This window comes from Carassius carassius, chromosome 7 (genome assembly GCF_963082965.1).
Source record: "Carassius carassius chromosome 7, fCarCar2.1, whole genome shotgun sequence".
Lineage (NCBI taxonomy): Eukaryota > Metazoa > Chordata > Actinopteri > Cypriniformes > Cyprinidae > Carassius > Carassius carassius.
Window position 1 is genome coordinate 38,886,865 of NC_081761.1, and position 26,550 is coordinate 38,913,414.

Below are 26,550 nucleotides of genomic sequence, written 5' to 3' on the forward strand. Positions count from 1 at the left end.
GGCAGGGCCTTTTGTATAGCTTTCACTTTTTCACAGGGTGCTTTGATGTCATTCTTTATTTTTTAGTCACAACTGGCTTCAGCAAAGCACTTCAGTATAACCCTTAGCTGTGCGTTATGTTCCTCGATGGATTTGTCTGAAATTACAATGTCATCCAAGTATGGCTGGGACACCTGGGATTCCTGCAAGCAAGGTGTCCATATATTTTTTAAATATTGAAACGACTGTTGACACTCTTGTCAGACTGCAATCGTAAAGCCTGGAAAAGTCTGTTTTGAGTGTTAATAGTCAGTTAGCGGCTGCTTTGTCATCCAGTGGAAGCTGCTTCAAAATTCTTTGAGCCATCAATTTATTCAGCTCCTCATCCAACTGTAAACGTAATGTGGAATATGTTTTAGCACCACACACACTGAGCAGCATGGAACATTTCTTTGCATCATCCTCAATTTCATTTGCATGGAAAAACATTCGTCTTTCAATATATATTCTTCAAAAGAATTACTTGAGCATTCATCCGATTCTTTGATGTGGCCGAGCATAGTCATGTTTGCACCTAGACAGCGGTGTATTTCATTCACTTTAACAGTTGTCATTGACTTATCTGCACACTTGTCGCCAGTGTAAGATACTTGAATGATGGGGCTGCTGTAATCTAAACTTTTACTGAAATCAATCTAACAGGACTAAAGCATACATATGATAAGCATACATATAAAGCAACTCTGGTAGATCATGCAATAATGACAACATGTGTGAAACTTTTAAAGCAAATGCAAAGTAATATTTTTTTTCAGATGCAGTATATGAATTAGGACAAGCTACTTTTTTGTCATTTTTTGATCTCAAAAACTCTTATAATTCTGTACTTTTACAGATTTTTTTATATTTTTATTTCATGTTGCACTTTCTCCCATTCATAGAACTGATTCAGACATAGAAATGCAATAATATATTTACCTATACTATAATGGTGCAGTGGGCTTGGGAAATAAGTACAGAAATAACAGCAAAAACATTGTTTTCCCAAAAAATATTTCTGTTTGTGTGGTCACTCGCTATTGAATTTCATTGCAGTTTAATAACATCCCATTTGCCATAATAATTTGAATGAATTACATTTTTATTTTACTGTAGAACAACTAATAAACACAGTTTATGTTTAAGAACTGCTGACTAGACAGACACTTCTCTAAACCTATTGTGGATATGAAGATATTAAATAGTCACTTATTTGAAGTGTTTTGTAATTATCCGAAAAAGGAGTATAAAGGGTATCTGGATATTTAAACAGATGGGCAAACAGTTTGCGTTTGGAGTTCCAGAGATGGGAATCAAAGTACATAAGAGACTGTCTAAATGTTTATCTGTATTGAACTGATGGGTATTGGGTTGGCTCTAGTGGGTGGAAGAAATTGGAGAATAGAAAGTATGTCGTCTTTATAGATATAGTTATCTTTGTCTAGCTCCGGTTCATACTCCAGTGCAGAAGGTGGCGGTAATTGAAGTTGAATGCCAACCGCTGTTAAACATGAACGAAGAAGACACTTCTCTCACTGTACTGTAGGAGGCGCTGTGACGCGACTGCGATCTTAGCTCAACGGTAAAAGCACTGCAGAAAGAAAGACGGTTGGTGGCACGGTACGTGTTTTAACTATTTATGTTCTTGGTGATATGCTGTTTTTAATGAGCTTAAATGAAGCGTTCCTTATCCAAATCTGGTTTAGGAACATTAACCTTTTTTTTTTTTTTTATAAAGTAACCATAGTTTAAAACCACAGTTTTATAAATGAGATATTTGTAATAAAACCACATTAGGCTAAGCACAGATGCACCATTGTTTTACTTACATTAACCATATAATTGTGATATTTGTATGCTGGACACTTTTGAAGGATGCCTAAAATCGATTCAATCCCACATATAGTCATATTTAAGCAACAATGTATAGCCTAGTTCATTAAATGCAGTTACAATTATGTGCTACATTTAAATAAAATATTATATAGCTGGCATTCGTATTCTACAGTGAAACTAAACAAATGTGTCTAAATGGATACATTTATATCTGACAATAATGTTTCTGAATATTCTCCAGAAACTAATTTTATTTATTAATTTCTGTGTAGTTCTGCTCAGATTTGTAGTTTGATCAGTCCATTATAAATGCATCTTGTAATAATCGTGTTGTGTTTGTGTTCAGATGTTGAGCATGAAAGCGCAGGTGGATGTGGTCTGCTGTAAATCAGTAGGAACTGATCTGTCCATGCTGGATATTGAGGATTTCATCACAGAAATCTGTCAGCTGAAGAAAGAGGTGGCTTCACTGGAGGCAAAGCTGAGAGAAAGAGGAGACAAACTGAACAGAGAGGTTTGAACAGATCTTCATTTCATCTTTAGCTGCTAATATGGACTGATTGTTGTGTGAATCAATGTCTTATTGTTAATCATACTCTCACTAGATATATTACTGATTGTGTTTGTCAGGATGTGGAGCAGGTTTGGGTGCGTGAGACTGATGGGACAGAAGCTCAGGATTCAGTCTGGAGCGTCAGAGATCAGAGATCCAGAGACACACAGGACTCAGAGCTCAGCCTCACTTTACTCTGTTATACTGACGCTCAGGATCATGAATCCACTGATCAAACCTCTGACTGTAACGCTGGAGAACAGCAGATGCTGCAGACGCCGCTGAAGATGTGCTCCGTCAAACTGGTGGACTGCAGGAACCTGATCGAGAGCAGAGGAGAAGAAACCACCGCAGAGAAACAACAACAACACACTGATGAGGAGGAGGAGGAGGAGGAGAATGGGGAGGAAGATGATGAAGATGGTGATGAGAATAATGGGGATAATGATGATGATGAAGACTTCATTCCTCCAGGTCTGTTTCTATTTTTTATGTCTGTATGTTATTTATATGACACTTGAATGTCAGCAGAGACTCTGCAGGATCAGGTTCATATTGGCTGATGGTCTCTGATGATCAGATCTGGTTTGAGAGAAGGTTTTCTGATATACTTGAGAAAAGAGGTGGATAGTCCAGGGGTCAGAAAGTAAAAGCCCTGCCATATGTTTGTTCCTCCCATTAAGTCAGCTGATTTCATCAGAGGAGGAATCAACGTCTAATTTACTCGTATGTACATCATTGATTACGTTGTTTGAGTGCCCACTTTTGGCTGAACGCTTGGAATGGGCTGAACTGGGAAGCCCTTGAGCACTTAGAATACACTTGTTGGTTTATTGTTCACATTTTTTCCCTTATGAATTTGTGTGGTGCAGCATCCTATATGTATATAGGCATGCTTGGGCTGTTATAAATGTAGAAAAAACTAATTTATACAGGGGCATGTCAATAAAGTGTAATGTTGTGGAAAAGTTCATTTATTTTAGTAATTCGACTCAAATTGTGAAACTTGTGTATTAACAAGTTGTATTAATATATTCATTGCCAAAGAAGCTGGCTGTTCACAGAGTGCTGTATCCAAGCATGTTGACAGAAAGTTGAGTGGAAGGAAAAAGTGTGGAAGAACCGAGAACCAACCGAGAGAACCACAGCCTTATGAGGATTGTCAAGCAAAATCAATTCAAGAATTTGGGTGAACTTCACAAGGAATGGACTGAGGCTGGGGTCAAGGCATCAAAAGCCACCACACACAGATGTGTCAAGAGATTTACTGAACCACAGACAATATCAGAGGCATCTTACCTGGGCTAAGGAGAAGAAGAACTGGACTGTTGCCCAGTCGTCCAGAGTCCTCTTCAGATGAGAGCAAGTTTTGTATTTCATTTGGAAACCAAGGTCCTAGAGTCTGGAGGAAGGGTGGAGAAGCTCATAGCCCAAGCTGCTTGAAGTCCAGTGTTAAATTTCCACAGTCTGTGATGATTTGGGGTGCAATGTCCTCTGCTGGTGTTAGTCCAATGTTTTTCGTGAAAACCAAAGTCACTGCACCCGTTTACCAAGAAATTTTTGAGCACTTCATGCTTCCTTCTGCTGACCAGCTTTTTGAAGATGCTGATTTCATTTTCCAGAAGGATTTGGCACCTGCCCACACTGCCAAAAGCACCAAAAGTTGGTTAAATGACCATGGTGTTGGTGTGTTGACTGGCCAGCAACTCACCAGACCTGAACCCCAGAGAGAATCTATGGGCTATTGTCAAGAGGAAGAGGAGAAACGAGACCAAACAATGCAGATGAGCTGAAGGCCACTTTCAAAGAAACCTGGGCTTCCAGACCACCTCAGCAGTGCCATAAACTGATCACCTCCATGCCACAGCGAATAGAGACCATAATTAAAGCAAATGGAGCCTCTACCAAGTGCTGAGTACATGTACAGTAAATTAACATACTTTCCAGAAGGCCAACAATTGACTGAAAATATTATATATTTTTTCAATGGTCTTATGAACGATTAAAATTTGTTGAGATGTGAATTGGTGGGTTTTTGTTAAATTTGAGCCAAAATCATCACATTTAAAAGATCCAAAGACTTAAACTACTTCAGTCTGTGTGCATTGAATTTAGTTTAGTGCATTGAAGTTTCACAATTTGAGTTGAAATAAATGAACTTTTCCACAACATTCTAGTTTATTGAGATGCACCTGAATGTTATAGAGTTGTTTGGGGTGGAGATAAATTAAACACAATCTGTGATGACGTCGTAATATTGTTGCATCCAGTGGCATGAAGTGTGTATATGAAACATACTCGCTCCACTTCAGATTGGCGGTGGGGATTCTCCTGAGGGGAAGTGCTTAGGGAAGTTTGCAAGTGCGTGTCTAAAAGTGGAGTGGAATACAGCCTAAGTCATTCCTTTCAAGTCACAAGCAAGTCTCAAGTTACAATGCATGTGAGGTTGTAAAGCAGTGAGCAGATATTAGCCGTTTTTATATGATTAGTTAGCCATCATGAGCTGGCCTGATTACAATCAAAATTGTTAATAATGCTGACAATAATTATCATCACCACTTTTGAGGATCATGTGATAAGTTTTCATGTCTAAAAGCCAGAACTGATACAGTCTTTTTTTTTCTTCCTATTTTTAAGCAATTGTTTTGTTCGATTCCCCGGGAACACATGATAAGTAAAAATTGATAGCCTGAATGCACTGTAAGTCGCTTTGGATAAAAGCGTCTGCTAAATGCATACATTTAATTTTTTATTTAATTTTAATTTAATAGGACTTTTTTCGCAGTTCATTACTATGAATTATTAAAAGTGTTGGGGATTGCCCCACTGAATGCTGGTTAATAGATATTGACCGCTGCAGAACTCTTGTCAGGGTGTCGGAGTCATCATATTTAGTTTGACCCTTTATTGCACAAGATTTTACACATGTAAGTGTATTTGAGGTAGATTCTGAAATAAATAAAACAACAGGTATAAATATGCACGTTGCGATGCTAGCGGGTTAAGCCACTCGTTAAACAGGATCAAATTACACTAAATATGCATGAAAAGAGTGTTTTTACCATCGACACTGCGATTAGCCGGATTAGTTCCATCTTGTCATTGTGTTGTTCACATTATGAGATCATGTGGCCTAATACCAAACAGGTTTGAAAATATCTTAGCATCTGTGATAGCTCAAGACAAGTTTGGATCATGTTGCTGCCCTGCTCATTTGGTCACAATACCACTTTTTCACTTCCGATACCGAAGCTTTGGCTATTTTCCGATGCCGATATCAATCCGATATTTTCATTTTATTCTTGAACTAATATTACTAATAATAATAAAATAAATGGAAGCACTTTGCTCAATTAGCCACCTTAAAACATCTCACTCAAATGGAGAACAAATACTTCTCCAGTATATAGTCCACAACAAAAGTTGATTAAGAAAGACCACCCTTTATTCAAACACTACAAAAATAAATAAAAAATAAACCAATAAAAATACATGTACTTCAGTAATTAAAGCTACCAACAGGTTTAAAGTTAAAACCATTTAAACAGCAGCATGGTTGGGGGGATGGGTAGGGTGTATTTTTTTGTTCGGGTGGGCGATATGACAAAAATTACAAAATTGCAACAAAATCTTTTTTCGAAATGTCATGATTGTTTGTCATGTTGGTTTTTCTATTTTTCAAGCTGTTTGGGCATTATAGCCAAACTAATATCCCTATAAAAAAGACAAAGCTTGTTACATTAAGGTAACAAAATATGAAAAAGTATGGTGGATATTTAGCGGTGGTACTGAACATAGATATAAATGGTAAATGGTAATGGAGATGTTGGCTGGTGAAGTATATTCATTCCTTGGCGCCAGAACTGCAGCTGCAGCATAATACAATCATATTTTTTCAAAAGCAGATCGTGGAGTAATTTGCGTCAGAGGTCAAACCTCAAAGGGCAGGGCTTACTATCTACACGATACCGATGACGTGGATCAGATCGGGTAATCCCTAGTCACGATCCGGGGGTCCGCGACCGCAAAATCCTGTAGTGTGAGCCCTGCTTAAAGATGATCACACTGATCTCCATGATGGTGGCATCATTTTAACCAATGAAACATCAACATCTGATCCCCTGTAATTCTCAATAACAGCACGTGTTCATCACTAATGCACAATCAGCATTTAATTAGTCACTTAACTGTCTCATTAACTTGAACTCTTTGAAGATTTGGGATTTTACTTGAGACTTGCTTGTGACTTGAAATGAATGACTTGATTCCTCCCCTGTTGAAATCATCTGTTTGAGTTCATGGGTGGAATAAACATATGGCAGGACTTTCTGGCCCCTACACCTCTCCTTGGGAACATAGTGGCAAGTGATAGTATTTTTTCCTCTCTGTGTTGAGAATTAGATCTAGAATAAGTTTTTTAAGTATGCCAGATTTCCTGTGTCTGCAAGACTGCACAGTTGGGCCAAAAATCTAATTTAAATTTATTATAATAAATAATAAAATCATGACAGAAATACATTGTGGTTGCAATAGTATTATTATACTGTAAAATGACATTATAAATATGAATGCTGAATTTCCAAACTCTATGCATGGGTTTATTTAATCTGTTGGTTTTAGGCAATTTGATTACTTCACTAAACCACATTGTGATTTTTTTATTTTATTTTATAATTTGTTCACCCCTACACTCAGATATTACAGAATCTCCACGTTTCCTGAGTGACACAAACAAATATCAAATATATATATATATATATATATATATATACAACCCGAATTCCGGAAAAGTTGGGACGTTTTTTAAATTTTAATAAAATGAAAACTAAAAGACTTTCAAATCACATGAGCCAATATTTTATTCACAATAGAACATAGATACCATAGCAAATGTTTAAACTGAGAAAGTTTACAATTTTATGTACAAAATGAGCTCATTTCAATTTTGATTTCTGCTACAGGTCTCATAATAGTTGGGACGGGGCATGTTTACCATGGTGTAGCATCTCCTTTTCTTTTCAAAACAGTTTGAAGACGTCTGGTCATTGAGGCTATGAGTTGCTGGAGTTTTTCTGTTGGAATTTGGTCCCATTCTTGCCTTATATAGATTTCCAGCTGCTGAAGAGTTCGTGGTCGTCTTTGACGTATTTTTTGTTTAATGATGCGCCAAATGTTCTCTATAGGTGAAAGATCTGGACTGCAGGCAGGCCAGGTTAGCACCCGGACTCTTCTACGACGAAGCCATGCTGTTGTTATAGCTGCAGTATGTGGTTTTGCATTGTCCTGCTGAAATAAACAAGGCCTTCCCTGAAATAGACGTTGTTTGGAGGGAAGCATATGTTGCTCTAAAACCTTTATATACCTTTCAGCATTCACAGAGCCTTCCAAAACATGCAAGCTGCCCATACCGTATGCACTTATGCACCCCCATACCATCAGAGATGCTGGCTTTTGAACTGAACGCTGATAACATGCTGGAAGGTCTCCCTCCTCTTTAGCCCGGAGGACACGGCGTCCGTGATTTCCAACAAGAATGTCCAATTTGGACTCGTCTGACCATAAAACACTATTCCACTTTGAAATAGTCCATTTTAAATGAGCCTTGGCCCACAGGACACGGCGGCGCTTCTGGACCATGTTCACATATGGCTTCCTTTTTGCATGATAGAGCTTTAGTTGGCATCTGCTGATGGCACGGCGGATTGTGTTTACCGACAGTGGTTTCTGAAAGTATTCCTGGGCCCATTTAGTAATGTCATTGACACAATCATGCCGATGAGTGATGCAGTGTCGTCTGAGAGCCCGAAGACCACGGGCATCCAATAAAGGTCTCCGGCCTTGTCCCTTACGCACAGAGATTTCTCCAGTTTCTCTGAATCTTTTGATGATGTTATGCACTGTAGATGATGAGATTTGCAAAGCCTTTGCAATTTGACGTTGAGGAACATTGTTTTTAAAGTTTTCCACAATTTTTTTACGCAGTCTTTCACAGATTGGAGAGCCTCTGCCCATCTTTACTTCTGAGAGACTCTGCTTCTCTAAGACAAAGCTTTTATAGCTAATCATGTTACAGACCTGATATCAATTAACTTAATTAATCACTAGATGTTCTCCCAGCTGAATCTTTTCAAAACTGCTTGCTTTTTTAGCCATTTGTTGCCCCCGTGCCAACTTTTTTGAGACCTGTAGCAGGCATTAAATTTTAAATGAGCTAATTAAGTGGATAAAAGTGTAAAATTTCTCAGTTTAAACATTTGCTACGTTATCTATGTTCTATTGTGAATAAAATATTGGCTCATGTGATTTGAAATTCCTTTAGTTTTCATTTTATTAAAATTTAAAAAACGTCCCAACTTTTCCGGAATTCGGGTTGTGTATATATATATAAAAAGTATACATTTTGTTTCATTTCAGATGACAAGGGCTGTTCATCTTCTGATGCAGAAACAGACTTAACATCAAAAGAGCAGCTGACGGTCAAGAGTTTCTCCTGCAGCACCTGTGGAAAAACACTGAGTTCAGTGGGTAATTTAAAGAGACACGAGAGAAAACACACAGAACAGAAAGACTTCAGCTGTAAGATATGCAACATCAGCTTTCCTACCGCAGAAGAGAGGAGACTTCATTCAAAAGAGCACAGCGGGAAGAAGGAGTATCACTGTGAACAGTGCGGGGAGATTTTTTTCATTCATTCTAGACTAAAACTTCACTTAAAGACTCACGGTGAAAAGTCTTTCCACTGCAGCGAATGTGACAAGTATTTCAGCACCAAAGGAAATCTTGTTGTTCATAAGCGAATCCACACGGGTGAAAGACCATACAAGTGTCCGCACTGCAAGAAGAGCTTCATAAATGGATCTCAAATGAGGAGACATGTGAGTGTTCACACTAATGAGAGACCGTATCAGTGCAGTGAATGTGGGAAAACCTTCAGAACCTCTGACTGTCTAAAGTCACACCAGAAAATCCATTCTGATGAGAAACCAGGTGAGAAACCGTTTCAGTGCAAACACTGCGACAAACGATTCCGTAAACGATGTGATCTGAATTATCATGATAGGATTCACACTGGAGAGAAACCATATCTGTGCTCCCACTGCGGGAAAGGCTTTGCTAATCCGGATTGTTTTTTAGCTCATAAGCGAGTCCACACCGGAGAAAAACCATATCACTGCAGCATTTGTGGAAAGAGTTTCAGTAGACTTAGTACTTTGCAAAACCACAAGAGGATTCATACTGGAGAAAGACCGTTCAAATGCTCACAATGTGACAAGACGTTTTCTCGATCAGACGTCCTTAAGGTCCATCAGCGAGTTCATACAGGAGAGAAACCTTACTCCTGCTCCAACTGCAGCGAGAGATTCGCTTATTTAGGTAGTTTCCAGACCCACCAGAACAAACACGCTAAAGAACAAACTGCTCCAGAATCATCAGAGTGACTTTTATTCTTTTGTCAAAGAATGACTAAGGCTTGAGCCAATAGTCTTTGAGTCTGAGATGTGATGGAGCACGTGATTTGTTGAATGTATGGAACGAATATACCCTTCACTGAACGGGTCTGAACCGAGATCAAGAGATCTTCTCGAGTAGATTCAACTGGTACATATCTTGTTCATAAACGAAATAAATGAGAGTGTACCGGGTCAGTGCTTTGGTCATCTTGAACAACTTATTTAAACTTTATATATTGATAGGGTTACTCCACCCTAAAATTACATTTTGTCATTAATCACTTACCTCCATGTTGTTCCAAAACCTTAAATTGAGTTCTGAAGACGAACTAAGCTTTTAAGATTTTTTGTATGAAAACCTGGAGGCTTAAGACTGTCCCATAGACAGTAAATGACAGTGTCAAGGTCCATAAAAGTATGAAAAACTACGTCAGAATAGTCCTTTGACTTTGTTACAATGTAAAAACATTCATAGTCACGGGAAGTCATAGTCATAGTCTTGGCCCCACCCCACTTTTGCATACCCCCATCGCCCCTCGCAGGCTGGGGGATACTCCTGAGACTTGGGGTAAGTGATTAATCCCTTTAAAACATAACACAGAAGACACCCTTTTGCCACCTCCTGGCATATTTATGTAATATGAAGAAATGGTCACTGAACCAATCAGAACGAATAATTTTAGTGAACAAACTGAAAATGAACAAATCCCTTGAAAGAATCCAAATTCCCACCACTAATGTGAACACAAAACCTCTTCTTTTGGAAGTATTTTAATATTGCCACATCTTGGCTAGAAATAACCATTAATAACTTTAATTTGCAGAGAGTAAAATTTTGTTTACTCTGTCATATTTGCAAAGTCTCCAGGCATCCAAAGATAATTGTGCATCTAAACGCTAAAATACAAGCAGAATTGTCATAAGTAATACTAGAGCTTTATTACTAATGTTTGGCCCCTACCCATCTTTCTGACTTTTTGACTGAACACCGGCCCCTCGTCTCTCCATTCGTCCAAGCAGAGATTATTATGCATCCCTAAGTCGAGGCTTAAATGCAGGGGTGACCGCACTTTCTTGGTAGCTGCCCCTAGATTGTAGAAAGCCTTGCTCCTCTGTATTAAATCTGCACCTTTACTATCGGTTTTTAAATCTATGTTGAAAACTTACCATTTTGATTTGGTGTTTTGAAACTGAGAATTTTCTACTATACTGTTTTATAGTAATATTTTTTTGTATTGTCTTATTGAAATGTTTTTATTGTTGCAAAGCACATTGGTCAACACACGGTTGTGTCTAATAGTGCTGTATGAATAAAATTGACATAAATGGTCTCAAGCCTAGGGAAGACTACGGATAGAAATATTAGAGAAATTGAATTAAGTGATCAAGTTTAAAGATAAAACACTGCATAACCTTTATATTCCCTGTATTGTTTGTTGCGATAAACATTTATTTATTTATTTACATGGCAAAGTAACCATTGAGGAAAGTCAAAAAAATTTAATTCCTGTACTGTTCTGGGAACAATATTTAATGATTTTGAAAAAATAATGTCATTATTGGCTTTCCAAACACTCAAAAGGGAACCAATTGCTACCATTAAGGGAAAATTTGCTGGGATGATTTTCATTGGAATAAGTTCACGTAATCAAGAAAGATCTTTTCTCAGAATGTAAGAGCATTGGTGCTGCCATGTAAGGGAAGATATTTACTGGGTAAAAACTTATCTTCTGGATGGAAAAGGTGTTTTTGTGTTTTTCCTTCCAATTACTTTATTGTGCAAATGGATGTAGGATATATAATTAAAATATATATTTATGGTGCATTAGGCAAGGCCACTCATGGGAAAACACAGTACTGTTTCTGTCGCCTAGGGCTCCACCAGCTGAAGGGGGCACCAATGAGCGCACGTACTCGCACTATATTTTAGCAGGTTAGTGATAAAGAGTGGCATGGTCACCCTGAAACTTTGACTGCCGCCCCCACTGGATCCCCCAACATCATTGGGCTAGAGTACTGTCAAACTGATGATGCCTGTAAGCCACTGGTTCAGAGTGCTGTCAGTTGCTGATTGATTGTTGCCAGCAAAGTTTGCATTTGGGGCACTCATCAATGCCATTAGATCAATGGGCTTTATCAGCGCTTTGGCAAGGTTGTTTTTTTTCTTTTTGTTTGTTTGTTTTTCTGCCTTGCAATAAAACTAAGTTCAAATGGCAATTTAAAATATTGATACTGTAAATAAAGTTCACAAAATCAGTATTTTGTTCCAACCGTATTTGTGGCAGCTGATAAATCATGCAGGTGTGTGTTTTTGCAACAATGCATTATTAAAGGATCAGTGTGTCATGTAATATTCCCATATAAACTTTATAACAGCCAATTAAGAAATATTGGTGTAGTAAAATTCGCTAATTCATGAGATCAATACATGATTTATTAAACTGCTTTGACGAATTCAATGCATCCTTACAGAAGTGTTGAATTAATGCATCAATTCATTCACTCCTAACAGCACTTAAAAGGAACAGCGTAACATTATTTAAAGGGGAAGTTCACGTGTTAATGAGTAGTAAAGGAATAAATAGCTGTATTTATGCCACTGATCCGGCTTTTATATGTAGTTTATACAAAGGTTTTTTTTACTGTGGCCGCGAGAGTTTAACGAGATGCAAATACACGCAACACAACCAAGGGTTCAATAGAGATTTCACCAAGGACGTCAAAATGGCTAGAAAAAGCCCTGGGAACACAAAACAGAAATCAGCCACAGCTTCTTTTAGCAGTTATTTAATACTTTTTGGAAAAACATCAAAGTACCACATCAGGGCTAAAAATTACCCTTATTTCAAGTACAAAAATAACAGCCAAAAAAAAAAAAAAAATAATTCTACAAAAGATAAAAATATTTTATGGAAAATGTAAATTAAACATTTGTTTCTTATCAAATATCATTACACATACAATAGAGAGCAAGTAAAGACAACTTTGTTGCAGAAGCAATGGGTGTAAAACTTTCTGTTTAGATTTATCCCTTTACAAAATCACATTGTACTCAAAATAGAAACACTAAAGCCCAAAATATGCTTTAGTTTTGACAAGAAAGAAAACGTGTGTGAGCACAGGCAGTCAACGCATCCGGCATTGTGCCATCAAAGCATTCTTTCTCCACATAACCAAAAAAATTGTTGCATGTCCAGTAGTTTGTTATTGTATGATAACATAGTTTACGTCACAGTGGTGGCTGCTTTTGAAACTGCTTAATGAGTTATGAATATAACTCTGCAAGTAATTAATTTCGTAAAAGTAATTCAGAGTTCCATGATTCCAGCAAACACGGCTTTGTTATGTTTACATCTGTTTCTAAATATTTCTAAATTTCAGTGGTTGCGGATTCACTGAGAACAAGTGTCTATGATATTTGTATAATTAAAAGAAAAAATAATAGTAGTTAATCATCTTTTATTGGCCTGTTTCGCTAAGCCAACATTCACTTTATTGCGTTTTATTGTGCATCTGAGAAAACCCCTTGGACACATCATAAGAATCTCAAATTATTTATCTCTCCACAATATTATAGTAAAATGAACGTTATTTGTCACCTGCTCTGTGCAATGAAACTCCGGCTCTGTTTAAGTAGCTTTATGAATCTAAAGTACCTCTCATCCGTTTTTCACATAAACGGGTTAAATTTCCCAACAGCTTAAATACATAAAGTGGCGTGTAAGTGCAGATCATATAAACGCGGTGGTTTGTGATTGATAATCGATTAAGGCTTCAGAGAATACAACCTTTATCATAAGGCCCATAGGAGGCGAGTTTCTACAAATACCATCTTCACAACATTTTCATATATAAGCAAATAAAAGCTGCCTTTTGCCTGTAATAAAAGACGTTCTCCACTAAAGGCACATATACAGAACAGCTAAAGTGTCTCCAATGTCCATGAGAGAAAGAAAACTTCCCTGCACATTTTATTGATTTATCGGTTTTAGCTGATATGTCTAGGTCATGTGACGAGTCAAGACCTGAAATTCTTGCCTAACAGAGAGAAAGAAAGCAGTAACAGATCCCCTCAATGGAACGGGGTCCCATGTGCTGCAGAACGAAAGCTCTGTGAGACTAACATGTGTCTGTTAAGGTCAAACATCTACACGGGTCCTCCAGGACTGACAGCCGCTCTATATCTTGGACTCCCCTGTGGTCTGATGGCTCCGCAGAGGTTGCTGTAGAGGTCAGAGGTCACGGTTAGAAGCAGAACCATATTCTAGTGATGTACTGAAATTAGATTTTTAATATAAGACTGAAACTGAATTTATAGCCTTCATTTACCAAAAAACTGGAAATAAAGTTTATTTACTCATCAACTAATCACTATTATTTAATAATCAGCTAAGTTGTACATAAGCTTTAAAACTGCACATAAGCCTGTTTTAAGCCCCTTTCACACTGCACGTCGGACCCGGCATATTGCCGGGTCGTCTTCCGTGTGAAAGCAAACACGTCCCGGGATTGATTCCGGCATTGAACCCGGGTCGGAGACCTAGTAACATTCCCGGGTTCGACCCGGGACGGGCCCTGTGTGAACAAAGCCAGGTCGAAGTGATGACACGCGTTATGACGCGAATCTTTTAACGGGTGTTTTGAAGGAAGATCAATGTTCGCGACGAAAAATATGTGAAAAGTGTAATGAAGCAGAGATCAGTTAGTTCTTCACTTTCCGCGCTGATGCTAAGATCGTTCGCTTGCTTCAGTGACAGTATAACGTGCCTAGCGTTTTCGACTCGTACATTACACGTCATGCCCTGATGTCACGTGTCGTTACGGGATCTTTACGGGTTGTGTGTGAAAGCACGCACATATCCCGGGTAATCACTGGCAGTGTGAAAGTGCAAAATCTAGCGACCTGGGAACAATTGCCGGAACACTTTACCCGTGTATTTGCCGGAATGGCAGTGTGAAAGGGGCTTTAGTCAACTTTTTAATAATTATGTTCTTACTCCAATTCGTTGGTGCAAAAAATTTAAACATTTAAATGGTGGCCGAAATAAAACCTTGTTTTTATTAAAGAATTATTCAAACATACTTTAAATAATGAGTTCATCACTAACCAGTCTAGTTGATATATAAGCGTTAATGGAAACTAGGGTTGCAAAAAGGTAAATTTTCAGAAATATTGCAGAAATTTTGGAAAATTTCCAGGATTTTTTTTTATATTCCAGGGATTTCTGGAAAGTTTCCGGAAATGTTGCAACCCTAATGGAAACCGCATTGATTTTCTGATGTAAATGTGATGTTAGGTTACACATTGTTTGGTTTTAATTACATTTTTACACAGTTTAAACTCTGACTGATCAATTTCATGAGACTATTCATTTCAGTAAGGTATACTGATTCTTTTAACATAAGTTCAAATTTCCATTCATGTTTATTTTGTGCTATAACTAAAGAAAATAGATGATAATTTATGTGCCACCTAAAATCTGTTATAGAGTGCCAAAACGGTATTTATTGTAAATGTTGAAACAGAATTTGAAAACTGAAGACATTAGGTGCATTTTATGAACGCAATAGACACCAAGTCAATGATGATGTCTTGCCATGCAAATTTACCTGACTGTTGCTGGACTGATTGGTGCTGAATTCTGAATATTTCTTCTCCTTTGGTGAGCAGATGCTTCTTATCAGCTTGCAATATTCGTCTCTGACCTGAAGGGGGAGACACAAAACATGTGAAAACACACCGAAGCCTCTTGTGCAGAATACATAGAAATGCTTTCGTTTTGTTGCATTGGTGTGTGTGTGTTTTAAATACCGGTTTGGACAGGAGGCAGTGCATGATGAAGATGAGCGCCCCCTGGAAGCTGTTTAAGATGGTGAAGAGGTACAATGCAACCTGAGTTCCTTTCTCCTGGAAGAGAAAGCAGCCAAAAACCCACATCCCTCCAAGAATACACATCTGAGCCACGGCGGTCACCGTAAACCTCCTGAAAGTCAGCAGAAATTAGTAAGACTCAACGACGGAATCTATTTTGGACTCATTTAATAAACTAGGGTGATCATGCGTCCTATTTTTCCCGGACATGTCTTTTAGGTATGGAAATGACATTTTGAGCTTTGATATTTGGCATTGTGCTACTTTGGGCTCTTTTGACAATACTTTAACCACCAACCAACCAAATCCTGCACCCACTGACCTCTTTTTGGATACCTAAATTATGGTCACCCTTTAAAAAACACTCACCTGATGTTGCGGAGTTTGGAGAGGTCTGGATTGAGGCTAGAGAACTTTTCGGCCAGTTTCCACACAGTGATGATGAAGACAAAGCTGTTGAGGATGACGATGATGCACACTGGCGCAAAGAAGCTCCATATGAAATTACCATCAAGAGAGAGCCAACAGCTGGAACGAATCACACAAAATAATCATAAAACAGTTGGAAGCCACTCAGATAACACTGTGATTTATAAGCTGTCAAACTCTTTGCATGAAAAGCTGAAACACAAACAGCACTTCATGGAAATTCACACAACTTACTGTCTATCAGTGCCGTATCCCTTTGGGAAGGTGATGGCAGAGATTGTGACGACGAAGAGCGGGACTCCGTATCCCACCAAATACATGTAGAGATGTTTTAATGTGGTGTGAAACACCAGCACAACCATCCGGTAAAGCTGAACCCCCTCCAGCAGCATCCAGCAGAACGCAGACAAGAAGAAGAAATGAAGCAGACCGGCCACAATCCCACATGCTACCTGAGATGAACAGAGAGAAACAGCCCAGCTTCATGAGTAACGTTTGTGAACAAACACTGATGTTGGCTTGGCAAAGAGGACAAAATTATACCCTTGAAACCCTTGATACACTTTACTTGAAGACAAAATTATATCAACGTTCTAACACCTTGCTAAAACATTTAAGCATGTTGCTAATATGTTTTAACATACTGCTAGCATGATTCGGCACTTTGCTAGCATGTTCTGGCATAAACAAATTTAAGCTTTTTGCTTAACATTTAAAATTTTTTATAATGAATTAACACTTTTTAAACATGATTAGCATAATTATGTTGCTAGCATGTTTTAACATTTTGCTAACATGTCTTAGCATGTTGTTACCATGATTTAACACATTGTCCTATGATAATCGTTGAGTTTTGCTAGCGATAGACAGTTTAAATACTCTACGTGTCTGATTGTACAAAAGTTTTCACCCCCTCAATGAAAACTTATGGGATTTTTGCACTTTGGATCCAGTTTACAAAAATCAGTTAGATTAGTGAAAAAAAGATATAGCAACCCGGGTTGGACCAGTCTGAAGGACTGGGGTTTGGTGGTTGTAGCTTAAAAACTCTAGGAGGAGACCTTGTCAAACCATCATAACAGTAAACACTACTTGCGATTCTCTACCTTTTTGACTTTAAGGCCCCCATATACAGAAGATATAAGACACACACCTGATTGTGAGTGCTGGAGATCCCACAGAGGAATACGAGGTCTGCAATGAAGAGACAAATGCTCAGATGGAGATGAATGCTGGTTCGGGTTCCTTGGATGGAGCGGCAGAACTTGAAAGTCAGGATGCAGAGAAACAAACAGACCAGAGACAGAACTAAACCCACGCGCGTGATCAACACCAAATCAAACGAGTCCTGGAGGAGAGGAAGAGGGAAAATCATCAACATTTAATCTAGAATCTGAATTAAATATGTTAAACCCCTGTTTCTGGCTCACAGATGTACCTGGACAGGATAGAGAGCCATGAGCACAGCGAAACTACTGAGATGAGAGCAGGAACACACTGTATGAGTGCTGTTAGACTCCGTCCTCTCACAGCCCCGCCCAGACCACGCCCCCTCAATCTCATCCCAGTACACACAAGAGTAAGCCACGCGCTCAGACTCCACCCTCTCCTGAAGAAGAAGATTGATTGACAGTTCAGAAAACAGATTGATTTTCTGAAAATGAAATGTGTGTGTCTCCAGTGAGATCTTGTGCTGGTCATAAGCTGATCTGTCAGTATCTTCACCTCCACGTGTCTAAAGACGAGCGTCACCGACTCTGACAGCTGCTTGGTTTCTGCATTACTGACGACGGCTGTCACCACTTTAGAGTTGAGTTGATAAGTGACACTTGTCTCTTTATCGTCTGATCTCTCATTGCTCATCTTGTGGAGCAGATCACTGGATGAGTTCAGATCTTTATAACTGACCAGAGCCGCGAACGCAAAACCTGTGAACAAGAGAACATTCACATCTCGTGAAATACTGATGGTTTCATTGGTACCATCATATATGTGCACATGTTTATTTGTACCTGGATATGATTTGCCTACAACTGTTTCCCAGCTGGTGCTGAAGAGGGCGGAGTCTGTGCTCAGAGTGACACGCCCACTGGGCGGAGTCTGATTCCGTGTGACTGCAACCTCAGCAACTGTCAATCACATGATCACACAGAACAACTGATTTCAGTCTTCAATTACAAATGTGTGAAAATCTTCTTATAATAAAATCTATTTTTCACAACAGTATTTCCATTCAGTAATCAGAGTTTCTGCAGGTTTTATGAAAACTTTTAACAACCTTTTTAAGAGCAAATAAAGAAAATCCAGTACAGACATATAAAGATCCCTAATTGAACATACGCTTACTTGAAAAGCAAAACGAGTTTAAATAAAAAAATCTACTTAAATCAAAAGGAAAACAAGTTTTATTCCACATTGGCAGACATCTGTTCTTGTTTTAAACGATCTCAAATATGTTGTTCATTTCCTCAAAAAACAGACTTTATATCTTAATTTCACATCTAAAGTAAAGTATTTGATTTAGGAATGTTTAGATCTTTTAAAATATTTTCACTGATTGAAGACCAGAAACACAATGAATATGTGTAATGCATGTTGTTTCTCACTGGTGTTGTGCGTCTCCATCCTGGTCACAGGGTCTTTCAGCTGAGGTCCAATCAGACGCATGCTGTTCTCCACCGCGTCCAGACAATGATTCAGCATCTTCCCGTCAGCAATGTTTCCACCCGACAGCAGCTCGTCGGTGAAAGTAAACAAATTCTGTCAAACAGTGAGATTTAGAGGAATATTCCCGATCAAACTGAGAAATGCAGAAGCAAGCAGAAAGAGCAAGAGGGCTGTTTGTTTCACCTCCAGTAACTGCTCTCCTGTCTGATGGCCGTTTGGGCCACGCAGAGACTCACAGCTGCTCCTCAACAGCGCCAGTAAAGTCTTCAACTAGAAGAAACACAGAAACCAAACTCTGAAGACTAATTGTTCACTAAGTTCTAGCAAAATAATCATGAGGAGTCATTCTACCTTTACAGGTGTGTCCTCTGTGTCAGACTCAAAGTGGTCGCAGCTCATCTCTGCACACAGCAACAAAACAGTTCATTGTTTCACACAGTAGCAGCTACACCATGAACACTGATATGCACATACAAACTGAACGCTCACCAGTGCATTTTGATTGGCTATTGCCATAGTTACTGTAACCCTCGTGGCATTTACAGCTGTAGCTGCCCTGATGATTGGAGCAGTTGGTGTTTGTGCCACAAACATCTGGAACATCTTTACATTCATCTTTGTCTGTGAGAGAGAGAAGACGTATGAATGTCATTTCCTATTATGATATTGTTTTATTTAATAATATTGTTAGAATTTAGATCGGGGTGGGCAGACTTGGCCCCTTCCAGGCCACTTTCCTTCAGAGTTTAGCTCCAACTCTAATTAAACACAACGAATCATTGTCTTCGAGACCAGAGGTGGGACTATTCAAGTCACCAGCAAGTCTTCAAATCATATCCCAAGTCCTCAAAGAGTTAAACTTAATAATTAAGATAATAAAGTGAATGATTAAAGGATAATTGTACTTTAGTGATGAACACCTGCTGTTATTGAGAATTACAGAGGATCAGATGTTGATGTTTTTTTTCGTGGTTAAAATGATGTCACCATTATGGAGATCAGTGTTTGCTCTAGTTGGGCTCTTTATTCTTGATTTTCTGTTAGATATCTCTCAGTAGTAACACTTGAGGTGTTGTGACACAGAGAGATCAGTATTATGCAGTGAGCAGCTATTAAGCTGTTATTCACATGATGAGTTAATCATCATGAGCTGGCTTAAATATAGGTTTTGCAAAATAGACACTATGAAACTGCAGCATGCAAATTATATGCTGCTTTAAAAGTTACAGAAAATTTATTTTAAAAGTACATACTTTATATATAAATTTGCAGGCCAAGACTATTTAAACACACACAGAGACAAAGATCCAGCATATGAATCTCAACAATTGTCAAAATCAACAAAATGTTTCAAGCTGCAATGCATGCTGGGTAACACCATTGTAAAAATTCTTGTCATGCTGAGGATCGTATTATAAGTGTACATGTCTAAAATCCTCTTTTAATATTGAAGCATTACTCTAGTATTTGTTTAGTGGGGTTTTTATTCTTTGGTTCAATAATAGTTTAAAGTTAATAGTTTCAATCATTCTCCATCATTAGCAGCAGCAGGACAGATGCTCACCTGTACAGGAGCCGTTCTCATGTTTGAGAAACCCTGGAGGACAGATGCAGAGGAAGCTGCCAAGTGTGTTAGTGCAATTGCTGTGAACTTCACACACTGAGGACACACACTCATCCACATCTGCAGCCGACACACACACACACACAGTGGTTAGAGAGACGCTGGAAAACATTTGTCAGCTTCATGTGGAAACATCTAAGTGAACTTTGTTAATGATAGCATCAGCCAGACTAAATGAAGTTATGTCAACAACTGTCTCTCTGTGCTTCTGGATGAAACCAGCACTTTCAAATCCACTGCTACTAGTTTTATTAATAGCAACTCGTACTGTTTGCAAAGTTTCTTTTTGTATGAGAAACCCAAGATGATCTAAAACGTTTGTCAAACATTAGAGCTCACTGCATGAGATGCAACATGTCACAATGCAAATCAGCTTGATCTATTTCCAGAGTGTCAAATGAACATCCTTTCTATCAGATGTTTTTACATGTTTTGCAAAGGCAAATGTAATGCTTTCATTCACCAGATGATAAAGTAATGGTACCTGCATGCAAAGTCATATTGAAATAATGTGGAGAAGTAGCATACTACAGTTTCATGGCATATAATTGCTATTTCTTCCTCTGAGCTGGTGGCAAGCACTGATTCTGTGAACTTATATTATATTTAAAAAAAATGCTATGTATCAAATAGATATTGTATGGTTATAATCAGGGTTAGAAATTAACCGGGGCTTTGCATCCCTGTGTTTTTTATCTGTTATCTAATACAGGCCTATTTAGTTATAGATTTAAACAAAATCTTAACTAGAAACCTCAAACCTAATTTCTGGAAGGTAAACACAGACCTTTAATGAAAAAAGGTGATTTCTGAATTGTAAAGATGTTCTTTGGTTTGATTAACAGCCAAAGGAGAAAAACACTATGAGTGAAGCTGCTCACCTTCACATCCTGGGCCTGTTGTTGGTTCATGAAATCCAGGTGGACAGACGCACACGAAGGAGCCGATGGTGTTCACACACTTCATATCACCTATGCATTCACGTGTTTTCTCAATACACTCATTGATATCTGTTGGGGGAAGTTGCTGATATTAGTTACAGTATTTAAATCATAGTCATGGACTCTTGTATCCCATAATCCTCTCTCGTACCCCTACACCCCTCCGATGTTGCTGTGAAATTGGCTGTTGTTGATCGAAATCCTTCATTACAGTTGCAGTAGTAACTTCCATGTGTATTGAAACACTTGGAGTAAGCACCACACAGACCCGGATCTGTCACACACTCATCTATATCTGTAAGACAATCAGAAAGGAAACAGTACAAAGTTAAAAGAGAACTACAGTTACCCAAATTCCCTTGTGTGAGTGACATACAGACAGAAACATATTGTGCTGAAAAAAATAAAGTGTGCATTACCAACACAGCTGCTGTTTCTTCGTTCGAATCCAATGTAACAATTACGTGATTCACTAAAGACCAAGAACAGACCTGGTCAAGAAAAAGAAAAAAAACAAGATCTGTATAATTCTCTTCAGACATACATGAATCTATTCACAAGTATCTATTCTTCCATCCATCACAAAAAGCCTCCCGTCAAGCCATTTTAAACCCTTTAATAAAGTTCCAGTCACACCAGATATAATATATGCAATTTAATTTGTTAAAGTTGTGGATGTTAAAATACTTCATCATATATAGCTTGTGCTGCTGTAAAAATCATCGTTTGGATTGTCTAAGAATCTCTATCAAGCCAAATTGATTCTCTGACAGTGTTCATTCAGTGAAAGATCACCCAAACTGGTACCTCATGATTATTTTGAAGTGATCTGGCCCATACAAATGATTTGAACTGGTCTACACTAGTCGTGCAGTGTCTTTTTATTGTTCACTAAAAAGAACTGACTTGTAAGAGTACTTGTACTTGCCTGTACATGCATTGTTACAGTTCTTTATTGCAAACCTTCTGCATGCAGACAGAACACACTTTCACATATATACACAAAACATTCATCTACCCACACACACAAATGCCCCAAAACCATTGCGTACGTGTTCAGGAAACCACAGATGCGATTGAAAATGTCCTGTACATGCTGCGGCTAGTGCTAAGCGAACACTTCTCACAACTCTCAGAATAATCAGTCCATCTGCTGAACGAGAGAGCACTTTGCACCATTTTCAGACTTTTTTTTCTCACCTACTGACTTTTAGTTTAGTTTAACATGGAGCTACAGATGTATTGCTTGATTTCTCACCCAGCACCCCCACTAAAGTCATGCAACTCTTTTTTGTGTTTAATGTTGCTACACAGTAAATTCCTGAGTGTTAAATTAACACTTCTCGGAGCATATATAGTCTCACTCTAAAAGAGTATTAAAGTAACACCGAAGCGGTGTTAAAGTTAATGAGATAATTAAGTGATTAATTAAATGCTTATTGAGCATTAGTGATGAACAGCTGCTGTTAACAAACAGAATCACTGAAGAAAAGAGAAGTTTCTCTTTGGTTGGCTCAATTATGTGTATTAAACACATGTAATGCCAAGGGACTTATGACAAAGTCATGTGTCTGAGTCTCTAATTGCAATTTGAATTCATCTAAAATTCTAGTGCTTTTATAATTTCGATGTTGCTGCATTTATAGGAGATAATGTGCTAAAAACTTCATGTTATGAGAGCCCAGGTTGATCTGATAGTGGCCTTCAGCTCTTCTGCATTGTTGGGTCTGGCATATCACATCTTCCTCTTCACAATACACCATAGATTTTCTATGGGGTTAAGGTCAGGTGAGTTTGCTGGCCAATTAAGAACAGGGACACCATGGTCCTTAAACCAGGTACTGGTAGCTTTGGCACTGTGTGCAGGTGCTAAGTCCTGTTGGAAAATGAAATCTGCATTTCCATAAAGTTGGTCAGCAGCAGGAAGCATGAAGTGCTCTTAAACTTCCTGGTATACGGCTGCATTGACCTTCGACCTCAGAAAACACAGTGGACCAACACCAGCAGATGACATGGCACCCAAACCATCACTGACTGGAAACTTTACACTGGACCTCAAACAACGTGGATTGTGTGACTCTCCTCTCTTCCTCCAGACTCTGGGACCCTGATTTCCAAAGGAAATGCAACATTTACTTTAATCAGAGAACATAACTGTGGACCACTCAGCAGCAGTCCAGTCCTTTTTAATTTTAGACGCTTCTGAGGCTGTCTGTTGTTCAAGAGTGGCTTGACACAAGGAATGCGACAGCTGAAACCCATGTCTTGCATACGTCTGTGTGTAGTGGTTCTTGAAGCACTGGCTCCAGCTGCAGTCCACTCTTTGTGAATCTCCCCCACATTTTTGAATGGGTTTTGTTACACAACTCTTTTCAGGGTGCAGTTATCCCTATTGCTTGTACACTTTTTTCTACCACATCTTTTCCTTCTCGTCTCTATTAATGTGCTTGGACACAGAGCTCTGTGAACAGCCAGCCTCTTTTGCAATGACCTTTTGTGTCTTGCCCTCCTTGTGCAAGGTGTCAATGGTCGTCTTTTGGACAACTGTCAGTAGTCTTCCCCATGATTGTGTAGCCTACAGAACTAGACTGAGAGACCATTTAAAGCAGGGATGTCAAACTCAGTTCCTGGAAAGCCGGAGCCCTGCAGAGTTTAGATTCAACCCTAATTAAACACACCTGAGCCAACTCATCAAGTCCTTCATGCTTATCTGAAAACCTCATGGTCTGTGTGTTGGAGCAGGGTTGGAACAAAACTCTGCAGGGCTCCGTCCCTCTAGAAATTGAGTTTGACACCCCTGATTTAAAGGTCTTTGCAGGTGTTTTGAGTTAATTAACTGATTAGAGTGTGGCACCAGGTGTCTTCAATATTGAACCTTTTCACAATATTCTAATTCTCTGAGATACTGAATTTGGGATTTTCCTTAGTTGTCAGTTATAATCATCAAAATTAAAGAAATAAACATTTGAGATATCAGTCTGTGTGTAATGAATGAATATAATATACAAGTTTAACTTTTTGAATGGAATTAGTGAAATAAATCAACTTTTTGATGAAATTCTAATTATATGACCAGCACAGGTAAATGTTTATTCTTGCTGTCCGCGTGTCTAACCAGTATAGATGTTCTAAACTCCAGTGCAAAGGATTTTTAAAGCTCTTCATATTATATCCTTAAAAACGCAGTTGTGATCAATAACAAACTTTCCTTCACATTTCCTCTAGTATCATGACATTAGTGGAACATGACGACTGTCATTAACAAAACCAAAATGGCCTATAACCTCATCACATTTACTCTTGGTTACTCTTACCTTAACCGATGTGTTTCATAAACAGTTACAGCAACCAGAAAAGCCATTATTGAAAAAGGCAAGAGTGAAGACCACAACTAAAGCAAACGCTTACCTCCACATCTAAATCTCTGTTAATTCTTAATAAGAAATTTTTAGACGCATAACCAATTTAACACTGGATTTTATATTTATTTCAGTTTTATATGTCAGTGTCAAACCTAATGTCTAAACTGTGAGTGTAGAAAAATTTTAGTATAAGGTTAGTGAGCGGTTTTGTGTCATCCCTTTTAATGTGTATGTAGGTTTCGGTTTGACTGTTGGTGGTAAAATATGCTGCAGTAACCTTTGATTTGCTTTGTGTAGATCGGTGGAGTTTTTCAATAGTGTTGAACTAATAAAACAAATCACATGGCCCTGCAGCTGTCAGATGTCTTATTTTCACATGTCTGTATAAGCAAAACTTGAAGTAAAAAAGTAAAGTGGCATTTGAGTTACTATTTCAGCATCATGTGTAAGGAAAACATGCGTGTGCACAGTAGAGGTTCGAGCAAATGTTCATCTCAACAATCTGTGGTTACACTGCCACAAGTTTCACAATAAGATTTGCCAACATGATAGTTAGCATATTTAGTTGACTTCTAGATACAGTCCTGTATTTATACCACTAAAATCAACCCTGCCACATGACTTTAAGCATTGCAAAATGAGCACCAAGTGTCGCCCACACATTAGATTTTACACTGCGTCAGAAAAGATTTCAGTCCCATGCTGAGGAAAACCCAAGAGCATGTGAAACAGTTGAATGCAACACATTCTCACGTAGAGCTGCACTGATCAATGAGAATGACAGAGAAACACTTTTGAAAATCCAATGCGCTGTTTCCCCTTTTGCTTGAAGAACTTTCAATATTCCTGGAACCTTTTAATTGGCAAAAAAAAAAGGTTCTTTCACTTAAGGTTATTAAAATGTTCTTCAAAATGGTTCTTTGAAGAACTATTCACTGAAAGTTTATTTGGGAAACCCAGATTCTTTGGCATTGGTGTAAAAACCCCATTTTGGAAACTGTAAAAAAAAAAACTGTATTCTTGTCTAAAGTAAAATTGTGAATTTTGAGAGTCATTCATTGAATTATGGCCAAAGAAAGACAATGTAACTGTTTTCTCAAAATTATAAGTTTTATGTATAATTAAAGAAACTGGATGTGATGTAATAGAGTCCATTCCACCAGCCTTTTGTTGAATGTAAATGACATTGTTTAAATAAATCCATGAGAACATTTTGTGGAATGGAAAGGTTCTTTAAGGAACCAAAGATGCTAATAAGAACCTTTATATTTAAGATCGCAGATGTCTATATTCAGCTTTTTAATACAAAAATTAGATCTAAATGAATTACTTTAATGAAATCCAGCATTAACAGACAAAACTTTTAATATCCAACATAAAATACATTCAATTTAAATCTGTTGACAAGAGACACACACAAACAGACTGTTCTGATGTAGTTTCTTTCCAGTCTTATCTTGTCTGTGTTTGTGTCTGTGTTTTGTCTAAGAAAGAGTCTCTTCAAGATGATTCAGGGATGTGAAGATTAGATGTTACGTCTTTCTGGTTTCATAGAGAAACGTTCAAAGAATAGACTCCCTGTTTTACACACACAAACACTTATTTTCTCATACTGGACACACATCTGCTAAAATGACCAGTCCAGCTTCAACTCAAAGATATTCAACACCACAAACACCTACTCACCCAACAGAAGAAGTGCCCTCTTCAGATCCATGTTAGGAAACACCGTAACTGCTGTCAGACTGTTTATGATTTGTTTTATGATACGAAATTCCCAAAGGAAATCTGATTTCC

At 38.2% G+C, this 26,550-nt stretch overlaps 2 protein-coding genes across 3 annotated transcripts; one reads left to right on the plus strand and one right to left on the minus strand.

Annotated features, from left to right (window-relative positions):
* Nucleotides 1–1,291: 1,291 nt before the first annotated feature.
* LOC132144315 (zinc finger protein 501-like) lies at nt 1,292–9,847 on the plus strand. Its single transcript, XM_059555093.1, has 4 exons — nt 1,292–1,336; nt 2,201–2,368; nt 2,485–2,737; nt 8,822–9,847. Exons 1-4 carry the CDS (start codon nt 1,292–1,294, stop codon nt 9,844–9,846), a joined length of 1,491 nt encoding a protein of 496 aa, XP_059411076.1. The 3' UTR covers nt 9,847.
* Nucleotides 9,848–12,629: 2,782 nt separating this feature from the next.
* On the minus strand, nt 12,630–26,544 carry LOC132144191 (adhesion G protein-coupled receptor E5-like). Of its 2 annotated transcripts, XM_059554959.1 has the most exons (18): nt 26,440–26,544; nt 21,811–21,882; nt 21,543–21,686; nt 21,332–21,460; nt 20,391–20,510; nt 19,316–19,447; nt 19,178–19,227; nt 19,010–19,096; nt 18,766–18,919; nt 18,172–18,288; nt 17,885–18,087; nt 17,598–17,768; nt 17,313–17,507; nt 16,394–16,611; nt 16,100–16,258; nt 15,671–15,842; nt 15,469–15,564; nt 12,630–14,081 (listed from the first exon to the last, which is right to left on the minus strand). In XM_059554959.1, exons 1-18 carry the CDS (start codon nt 26,468–26,470, stop codon nt 14,037–14,039), a joined length of 2,295 nt encoding a protein of 764 aa, XP_059410942.1. In that variant the 5' UTR covers nt 26,471–26,544; the 3' UTR covers nt 12,630–14,036. The 2 variants fall into 2 exon arrangements, with proteins under 2 accessions (XP_059410942.1, XP_059410943.1); XM_059554960.1 differs by lacking the exon at nt 20,391–20,510 and having other exon boundaries at nt 21,422–21,460.
* Nucleotides 26,545–26,550: the final 6 nt, after the last annotated feature.

Excerpts from the sequence above, each read along its gene's own strand:
- LOC132144315 (XM_059555093.1), top strand. The coding sequence starts at position 1,292 with ATGGGCAAACAGTTTGCGTTTGGAGTTCCAGAGATGGGAATCAAA. Across the intron at positions 2,369-2,484 it reads GAGACAAACTGAACAGAGAG|GATGTGGAGCAGGTTTGGGT; the intron begins GTTTGAACAGAT and ends TGTGTTTGTCAG. Across the intron at positions 2,738-8,821 it reads CTGCAGGAACCTGATCGAGA|ATGACAAGGGCTGTTCATCT; the intron begins GCAGAGGAGAAG and ends GTTTCATTTCAG.
- LOC132144191 (XM_059554959.1), bottom strand. The coding sequence starts at position 26,470 with ATGGATCTGAAGAGGGCACTTCTTCTGTTGG. Across the intron at positions 18,920-19,009 it reads CAGGAGAGCAGTTACTGGAG|AATTTGTTTACTTTCACCGA; the intron begins GTGAAACAAACA and ends ACTGTTTGACAG. Across the intron at positions 18,088-18,171 it reads TGTAGGCAAATCATATCCAG|GTTTTGCGTTCGCGGCTCTG; the intron begins GTACAAATAAAC and ends TCTTGTTCACAG.